At 40.1% G+C, this 10,177-nt stretch overlaps 1 protein-coding gene across 8 annotated transcripts in view; it reads right to left on the bottom strand.

The window, feature by feature from the left end:
* Window positions 1-4,579: 4,579 nt before the first annotated feature.
* NUP98 (nucleoporin 98 and 96 precursor) overlaps window positions 4,580-10,177 on the bottom strand; it is a 114,618-nt gene continuing 109,020 nt past the window's right edge. For 7 of the 8 annotated variants that reach the window (XM_049651586.1, XM_049651630.1, XM_049651612.1 and 4 more), the window contains 3 exons: window positions 9,868-10,022; window positions 5,190-5,301; window positions 4,580-5,060 (listed from right to left, as the gene is read on the bottom strand). In XM_049651586.1, the coding sequence (XP_049507543.1) occupies window positions 4,843-5,060; window positions 5,190-5,301; window positions 9,868-10,022 (485 nt within the window). In that variant the 3' untranslated portion in view covers window positions 4,580-4,842. Of the gene's footprint in view, window positions 5,061-5,189; window positions 5,302-8,833; window positions 8,877-9,867; window positions 10,023-10,177 lie in introns of those variants that run through there. The other variant, XM_049651647.1, reaches the window with a different exon arrangement.

Genomic DNA, 10,177 nt, shown 5'->3' with positions numbered 1-10,177 from the left:
CAGTGAAGAAATGGGCAAAAGACATGAACAGACACTTCTCCAAAGAAGATACCCAGATGGCCAACCGACACATGAAAAAATACTCAACATCACTCATCATCAGGGAAATACAAATCAAAACCACACTGAGATACCACCTCACCCCTGTCAGAATGGCTAACATTAACAACTCAGGCAACAACAGATGTTGGCGAGGATGTGGAGAAAGAGGATCTCTTTTGCACTGCTAATGGGAATGCAAACTGGTGCAGCCACTCTGGAAAACAGTATGGAGGTTCCTCAAAAAATTAAAAATAGAACTACCTTATGACCCAGCAATTGCACTACTAGGTATTTATCCAAGGGATACAGGTGTGCTGTTTCGAAGGGCACATGCACCCCAATGTTTACAGCAGCACTATCAACAATAGCCAAAGTATGGAAAGAGCCCAAATGTCCACTGATGGATGAATGGATAAAGATGATGTTGTATATATGTGCAATGGAGTATTACTCGGCAATCAAAAAGAATGAAATCCTGTCATTTGCAACTACGTGGATGGAACTAGAGAGTATTATGCTAAGTGAAATTAGACAGACAAAAATATCATATGACTTCACTCCTATGAGGACTTTAAGATACAAAACAGATGAACATAAGGGAAGGGAAGCAAAAATAATATAAAAACAGGGAGGGGCACAAAACATAAGAGAGTCTTAAATATGGAGGACAATCAGAGGGTTACTGGAGGGGCTGCGGGAGGGGGGATGGTCTAAATGGGTAAGGGGCATTAAGATATCTACTCCTGAAATCACTGTTGCACAATATGCTAACTTGGATGTAAATTAAAAAAATAAATAATATAAATCATGGAAACAACAACAAAAAAACCCCTAATGGACAAATGATCCACCTACTTCAACAAATAAAGGATGTTAAAAAAAAAAAAAAAGAGGGGGAAGAGAGTTGATAATATGATACTTGAGATTTATCAACCAAATGCAAAGTATGGACCCTGTTGAGATCCTAATTCAAACAATTCAACAGTAAAACTTGACCTTTGAGACAGCTGGGAAAATTTGAAAATGCAGTGGATGTCAGTTCCTATCTAGGAATTATTAATTTTGTTAGGTGTGACAAAGGCGTTGTGATTATGTTTATAAAAATTTACTTGTTATAAATTCTTAGGTATTGAGGAAATGATGATCTACCTTAGAAATACCATTGTGGGATGGGCAGATATAATGGAGGTAAAGAGGAAAGGATTTTGACAAATGTTGCATGTAGATTCATGACAGCATCTTACTCTTGCATAGGTGAAAATCTCTACAGTAATAGGTTAATAAAAAACCCTCAGGAAAACATAAGAAATGAAGGTTTAAAGCAGAAATCAATATACAGTAAAACCTTGGTTTGCGAGCATAATTCATTCCGGAAACATGCTTATAATCCAAAGCACTTGTATATCAAAGCGAATTCCCCCGTAAGAAATAATGGAAACTCAGATGATTTGTTCCACAACCCAAAAATATTCATATAAAAATGATAACAATACTGTAATATAAGAAAATACAAAAAAAAAAAAAAAAACACCCCACCTGTACTTACCTTTGAAAACCTTTGTGGCTGGTGTGAGGGAGATGAGAGGACGATTGTTAGGATGACTTTCACTAGCACTAACAGAATCACTACTATCTATTGGGTTAATAGCATCTTTTTCTGTACCATAGCCATTGTATACATTCTCGTGGATATTAACTACAGTACAGTGTTAACAAACTCCTGTCTACTGTATTTAACATAACTGGCAATAAGGCAGCAGAGGCAAGGGTCTCTATCTGCAGGCAGCCTGACCTAGAATGAAGCAAAGCATTCCTAAGCTTATTCTTGTATGGAAAAGCAAAGCAGTGTCCATAGGTGCTTTGCAGTGACAAAAAATACACTAATGCCAGTTGTGGGCACCTTACAACGTTCTGAAAAATTACTGATTTCTGCCAAACACCAAGGCCTGGGACTGAGCATCCAAGCATGGGGGGTGATCACCCACAATCCCACTGAGAGAGGAGAAAGAAAACCATTGGCTCCGTTGTGATGTGACGTTCAGCATCACATGCTACTCATATTCCAAGACGTCGCTCGTTTATCCAGTTAAAATTTATTAGAAATGTTTGATTGTCTTGTGGGACACTCCCAGAACAAGTTATTCGTAATCCAAGGTTTTACTGTATTACAATACAGAACTTTGGTAAAATTGATAAGTTGAAGAGCTGGTTTTTTGAAAAACAAAAAATCTCAAGTAATTTTCAGTTAATACAAAGTAGCAGCTGAGTCTACTACTGCATCTGAAAAGAGCAGCTCCTGCAGGCCTTGGTTTGGCTAATCCAACATTTTTTTTTTTTTTTTTAACGTTTATTTATTTTTGAGACAGAGACAGAGAATGAACGGGGGAGGGACAGAGAAAGAGGGAGACACAGAATCGGAAGCAGGCTCCAGGCTCTGAGCCATCAGCCCACAGCCCACAGCCCGACGCGGGGCTCGAACTCACGGACCGCAAGATCATGACCTGAGCTGAAGTCAGACGCTTAACCGACTGAGCCACCCAGGCGCCCTGGCTAATCCAACATTTAATCTCCAGACCTTTCCTGACTTTGACTTCGGCATTCTGCCAAGGAAATACACTTATTTTAGGTATTATATGAGGTTGCAGATTCCATAACTAAAGAGTTTTGAGAAAACTGATTCCCGTTTTTATATTTTTGAGAAACTTAACATGGAGTTTTGAAATGTAGAAGAGCTTCATCTTATCATTCACTTTGAACTGTAAGTCTGTTGTCTGTGATGTAACATAGCTGCTATGATAAACATCTGACATACAGCCTTTAAAAAATACATGGATATGAAATACTTGTCCTAAGAGGAAACACTGCACATATTCACAATTCTTTAACACTTCTAAAGGCTAACCATTTCTAAGGCACATTTACTTTTCACACAACACCTCTCTCACAAGGAAACCAGAACAGGAATTCTTTGCTAGAAGCCCAGTAATGCTCTGTGACTCAGGTTCACAGTCAGTAACGGAGATTCCCAGCTGAGTTACCCTTGTCCTTGCAGGTCTAAATTAAAGGGAAGCCCCAGACCTACTCTGCTTTAGCTCCAAATTCCAAATTCCTCCATGTCCCAGTGTCTTTGGCCTAATCCTAATTGGAATTTGCTGACAACTTCAGTTTAACAGACCAAAAAACAAACAAACAACCTCCACCCCACCACAAATAGTACTCATCAGACCCATCTGCTCCCTCTGCAAAACAGGTCTGTTTAGCAGCAACATAAAAGATCATTAACCCCATTACACAATGGAACATGAGTATGATCCAAGTTTTAAAAACAAACAAAACCTCCAGAGCAGAAAAGCCAGGAGGCTTTGAACCCTAAAGGCAATGAGACTCTTCCCTGATCCCTCACTGGGAATCCAAGCACATAAAAAAATGCTTATAAATATTTTTATATAAACAGGATTAATTAATAATCTCAACCTACTCACCCCTAAATTTGCTCATAAATTTAGCCTTTGATTGTTCTTTCTTTAACCCATGCCCCATCTCCGTTTAGATTGCAGATCAACTGAGGCTACTATAAAGCTCCTTGGGGTAAGAAGGCTCAAAAAACACAAAGGGAAAAGGCCAATAGCAGGAATGCTATAAACATTTCATTTTATTTATTTTTTTTTTAAGAAAAGTAGCTTCAGCAAAAGAAGAAAATAATCTAGATCATTTATTTATATATATATATATATATATATACTTTTTAATAAAAACCTTTACATAATCTTCATGCATAAAGACCTAGAGGTGGCCATGTTGTCTGTGACAGACCTAATACCAGCTGTCACAGGTCTTTACCTGGGACTCCCCATAGCTGGCAGCAGTGTAGCAAAGGCCCTCCACTAAAGCCCCTAAAGCCCAGCTCCTTGCCTGCCTCAGTAATGGTTTTATGTTCTAGGACTGTAGACAATGGGTAGGAAATGCTTTGGGCTAGAAGAGAAAGGATGAGGAGGGCTACCCAACCTGCCATGTTTTATCCAAACTCTTCAGGGAAATCCAGAATGGAGGCCTAGCAAGATGACTGAAAACCAGGGATCAAACTGAGTTCTGGAGCTTCCCAGAGACATGGGGTCTGTGACCAAGAGTTCCTGCACATGGTAGCAGGAAAGGTTTGGTGTTCATGCAACATTCAAGGCAGAACAAACAAGCCTTGAAGATTCATCCCTCCACGGCAGGCACTCACTTCTACCCTAAATGAGTCAGAAAGACCCTGTTACTGCTTCCTAACTCAGTCCAACCCTCTTTGGACTCTAAAACAGTGTCAAGTCATCAACCTACTTAAGAGACAGATTCTCCTTCCTTGTGTGGATAGTTCATCTGTTAAGGAAGGACAGTCTTTGATTAACACATTTGTCCTAGTATAAAAGGGCTGAGGTAGGAGTAGGGTAGCAGGCTGGCATGGAGGGCCACAAGATCCAGAATGGCTGAGAGTGGAAAAGGATTCCCTGGTTCTCTGGGGGGGATTCTGCCAAAGGTGTTTTATTGATCATTTTTCAAAAGAAAAAAAAAAAAAAAGAATGGTTTTTTAAGGATGGTAAAAAGAGGCTTGACTCCTTTTTGGGTTCCAAAAGCCCTTACGTTTTGTTCAGTAAGAAAAGCCCTGAACAAATGGAGGCTGCTGCTTGGGGCAGCAGGAAAACAGGATGGATTCCACAGCTAACCAAGAGAATGGCAAACAGTGCCAATCAACTCAATGCAAAGGATCTTTGTGTGGTGAGTGTGAACAAGCATGTGAGTGTGTTGGGAGGAACTTGGGGTTCACTGGCTTCCAACAGTCAATTCTCGCAGGTAGGACTGTGTGAGACCACGCAGTTCCTCCAAGGCATAGTCCTCAGGCATGGGGAGTCGGCCAACGTGGGGAGCCAAGAGACGCAAAGGGACTCGCTGAGGGTCTGGTGTTGAGTCGGAGGTTGCATCAGGGGCATGCCGAAGGCTCCATACCACCCGCAGCAGGTTGGCTACACGTTTGGCCATGTCTGGAGAGAAAAAAAATGGAGTGGGGACCAAGGATGAGGGGTGGGAAGGGAGGGCATCAGGGCAGAGGTATAATAATCATAAAGACAGGAAACATGCAGGCAGGAAGCAGGGAAAGGATGGAGGCTTACCTGACTGGGCCAGGCGATCCTTGGCATTGTAACACTGGATCTGCTGTATGCGGTTGCACAGTGAGGTCACTTTGGTGTGTAACTGCTCCATCTCATAAACTGAGCAATCCATCTACAAAGAAGCAGAGAAACCAGTTAGGCCAAGAGGAGGTCCCCTCACCCAATTCTATCCATAGACTGACTATGCAATGCTCTGAAACAACAGAGAAAACCCGCGAAACTGACTGGCAGTGTCATGTAACCACTATACAGCCTAATCACTGAGGACAAGGCGCAACCTCAGCAGTAATCCACCAGAGGAAAGTAACATATAGTACATAGAGCCCCAGAATGGACAAGTCTGGAGATTAGCATTCATGAACCATTTTAACTAGCAAGCTTTAACATGGCACCAAAAATACAGATAAATCTGGGCTCAGAGAAATTGTATGACTTCTTAAGAATGCACAGTAAGTAAAAAGTGGAGCCCAAACTAGTATTTAATTTCGGTATCCTAACTCCAAGTTCACAACCCTCTCTAAAATACCACAGGGCCCTCTTCTCACTGTATGCCCTCTCTCTATGCGTCGCGATCCATTCCTATGGCTTCAATTATGATTAATGTGCTGATGATTACTAAATCTTTAGCTTAATATTCCAATTTTCCACTCCCCTTTCCAGGGCCACTTACCCTAGCTGAGGTTATCATTACTTAAGACCTTGATCACTATCTTCAGTGTCATCCCCATTACATCCTTTTCCCTACCATCTATCCGGTAGCCAGAGTGACCTTTCTAAAAAGCAAGTCTGTATTTTTACTCTTTTTATTTTTGTTAACGTTTATTTATTTTTGAGAGACGGAAAGAGACAGAGTGTAAGCAGGGGAGGGGAAGACAGAGAGGGAGATTCAGAGTCTGAAGCAGGCTCCAGGCTCTGAGCTGTCAGCAGAGAGCCCAATGTGGGGCTTGAACCCACGAACCGGGTGATCATGACCTGGGCCGAAGTCAATTGCTTAACCAACTAAGCCACTCAGGAACCCCTGTATTTTTATTCTTTAAAAAAAAATTTTTTTTTAGTTCATTTATTTAAGTAATCTCTACCCCCAGTGTGGGGCTCCAACTCATGACCCTGAGATCAAGAGTTGCATGCTCTTCCAACTCAGCCAGCCAGGAACCCTGTATTTTTTATTCTTTATTATGTTCTGAATACTTTCCAGCAGCATCTTATTCCTGTTTGTCTCACATGTGACTCTTGGTTAGCCCTCCTCTCTCAAACTCTTACATTAACTATATTAATACCTCCTCCTTCACCAAATGCTCCTTCAACCCTTCCACGAAGTATCTCTCTCATTGAATCTATTTTTGGGCTTTGCAGAATCTACCATTTAACACCTCTACAAGTACTTTTTTATCCAAAATAATCCAGTCTTCAACTGGACTTCTAAAGGTGGTAAATAAAATGAGGTCTTTGCTCTCAAGAAATTCATAGAAAATAAAGAAACCATTGGAAATAAATCTTAAAGAATCATAAGCTATGCAGATGAATCAAAGAGGGTAATGTGGTAGAAAAACTGGATGGCTACTTCAGATTGGGGGATCAGGAAAGGATTCCTTGAGGAAGGTCATATCTAACTAGAGACCTTAATAACGAGAGGGTCAAGCTTTCTAGGCCAAGAGAACAGCTAAAACTACAAGATGGGAATGCAAAGAATGGTAAAATGCAGTTTAAAAAAATTTTTTTTCTAATGTCTATTTTTGAGAAAGACAGCAAGTGGGGGGAGGGGCAGAAAGAGGGAGACAGAATCCGAAGCAAGTTCCAGGTTCCGAGCTACCAGCACAGAGCCTAACACAGGGCTCGAACTCATGAACTGCGAGATCATGCCCTGAGCTGAAGTCAGATGCTCAACCAACTGAGCGCTATCCAGGTACCTGGGTGCAGAGTTTAAAAGCAGTTTAAAATGCAGAGTTTAAAGAGGAGAATAGAAAAAGATAAAACTGGAGAGGTTTTATATACCAGTGGATCATAACTGGGGTCCTTAGAATTTTGAAAGTCTGTGAACTTGGACTGGGAAAAATTTTTACTAAAAATTTTTTTTACTAAAAATTAGCATTTAATTATTAATGTGGATGTCAAGCAATAACTGTGACTTTGTCATCAGCAGAAATCACAGCTATTTTCATATTACATTACAGTTGTTAGTGATTTTTAAATGTAGTATTTCAAAATTAGAGTAGTTAGAAGATCCACTGCTGAGCTTGTTATTTAAGATCTTAATAAAGCAGTTATTACTTACTAGAAGTTCTTAATATTTTGGTAACTATATTTTAACATAACTGGTTTCTTTTGTAATCCCATGTATTCAAATTTTTGCAACAAAACACATTAGACAGCCATCCATGGGCTTTACCAGACTGTCAAGGAGGTCCATGGCACAAAAAAGGTAAGAATTATTCATGCAGAGCTTTTAAGACTTCCTAAGGAGCACTTTATTCTAAGTGAAATGACAAGCCCCTGGAATGATTTTAGAGTGAGATTATATGATTTGTATATTAGATCACTCTGGGGCACGCGGGTGGCTTAGCCAGTTAAGCGTCTGACTCTTGATTTCAGCTCAGATCATGATCTCCTGGTCAGGAGATCGAGCCCTGCATTGGGCTCTGTGCTGACAGTGCTGAGGCCTGCATGGGATTCTCTTTCTCTGCGCCTCCTCCACTCATTCACTCTCTCAAAATAAATAAACGTTAAAATAAAAATTAAAAAAAAAAAAAAAAAAAAAAAAAAGAGGATCACTTTGGTTGCTGTGTGGAAATAAATTGTAAAGGAACAAGTGTAGAAGCAGGGAGGCCAATTAGGTGTCTACTACAGCAGTCCAGGTGAGAGATTTTGTGATTTTACTACACCTACACGGTTTCCCTTTCCACTCCACACACCAATACTTACTCTTATTAAAAGTTCGCTGGAAGCACTACGATCTCTCTGACCTCTAGACTCATACTTACGCTATTCTCTCTGCTAAAGCATTCTGTCCCACCCATCCTTCTTTTTCATCTGAAAGAAATGAGACTCACTTCTAGAAAGCCTTACTATAACCCTCAGACTGGGTTAGGTACTCAATTTATGTGTTGCTGTAAGATACTCTGTGCTTAATCGTTACACGTACCATTCTATAGTAACTGTTGGTTTACCTGGAAATATCTTCCTCAACAAAATTATTACTTTGGTAAGGGTAAAACATACAGTACTGCTTACCTTCATATCCCCCAAATCCACCAGTGCTTGGGACATAGTAAGTTCTCAATAACTAGATTGTGTTAAAGTATTAATGTTCAACTAGAAAAGAGTTTTCTTCAGTGATAATTTAGGGATGATGCTCTTAATCCATCTTAAACATGTAGCAAATAAGTTATGCATATTATGTGCCAGGCACTATACTAGTAGTGGGAATTCTGATAAGGGTAACAGATAATAATTACTAAGCACTTAGTATATATAAAGTAGTCTGCTAAAACACACTGTATTTAAGCTTTGTGACAACTGTCAGTATCTATGATAATCTGTGCCATTAACTTATTTGCTTAAGGTCACATAGCTAATGAGTGAGAACCATTAATTGAATCTAACAGTTTGGCTCTAGAACTCGATTCTTAACCTCTATGTTCTATTACCTTTAATCTTAAAGAAGATCTCCCCAAAAGGTGCTCATGATAACTGCAAGACAGATGTAGATAAGTAACTAAAATACAGTTAGTAGACTAATGTACCAAGTGCTTTGGTAGTAAAAAATAAAGTGCAATAAACATTTCTTGGGGAAAACGAGAACAAAATAGAGCTTACAGCAATGTAAAAAATTTTTTTAAGGTTATTTTGAGAGAGAGGGGGCTATGGGCATAGAGGTAGAGGGAGACAGACAATCCCAAGCAGGCTCTGTGCTATGACCACACAGCCCCATGTAGGGAGGTCTCCATCCCAGGAACCAGGAGATCATGACCTGAGCAGAAACCAAGAGTCAGATGCTTAACTGACTGAGCCACCCAGGTGCCCCCAGCAATGCAGATCTTAAAGGATGAATGTATGTGTGCTCAAGAGTGAAATAAAACAAATTCTGCTGGAAACTCCATGAGTAATTTAGTGTGATTAGAGAAGGTGACATCTGGAATGTGGGGGTAACACTAGTAGGAATAAGCAGGAGTGAAAGGTAAAAGCCTTTATATGGGCTTTAATTCTATATTCCAGAGTTTGGTCTTTGTGCTATAAGCAATGGAGGTCTCTCTTATGATCTTATCAAGACTGACCCCAATACATTTTAATGAAGACTAAAAAAACTGTTAATATATGCAATTTTAAACATGCCAAATGATGTATGAAACTACCTTCACCAAATCTCTGACCTTCCTATCTCTCTCATCCCTGAGTTGTTCACTCAAACTAGGGCTAGACAAGGGGAGACTATGGACAAGCCTCGGGCATGTCTACTGTACGTACCACTGGTAATAAGTACAAAACAGAAGTTTTTTTTAAGTTTTGATACAGGTGTCATAGTGATTACAGCAAATTAGCTTCATCAAAACATCCCTTTTGCACTGACCATTCTATCTTTGCCATTAAGTTTTTCAAGTGGTCGCTCAGGCCTTTTGAGGTCTCTGTGGCTTTAACGGCCAGGGAAAAGGAAAACCAAGCAGTAGTTCAAAGACTCAGGTACCTGCTGTATCTGGTGAAGCATCTCCATGACCCGAATATAGTCCAAGTAAACAAGTCCTGATGTTTCCCAGTCCTGGATTAGGCTGCTGCGCTCTGGAGGTGCCAGGTCTTCCAAGAACCCCTTCAGGTAGTCATAGTTCTCATTAATGATGGCATCTGAAGAAACAAAATATTAAGCACTATGTCTGCACAAGTATATGGTTCTCAAAAGTACACAGATGACATGACAGAAATCCAAAACAGGAAGGAAGGGGAAATAATGTTGGGTCGAACTAGAGAATTGCACAGATATTTCAAGTAGATATCTTGAA

Source organism: Panthera uncia, chromosome D1, assembly GCF_023721935.1.
Source record: "Panthera uncia isolate 11264 chromosome D1, Puncia_PCG_1.0, whole genome shotgun sequence".
In the NCBI taxonomy this organism is placed as follows: domain Eukaryota; kingdom Metazoa; phylum Chordata; class Mammalia; order Carnivora; family Felidae; genus Panthera; species Panthera uncia.
This window is presented reverse-complemented; position numbering and strand designations above follow the sequence as displayed.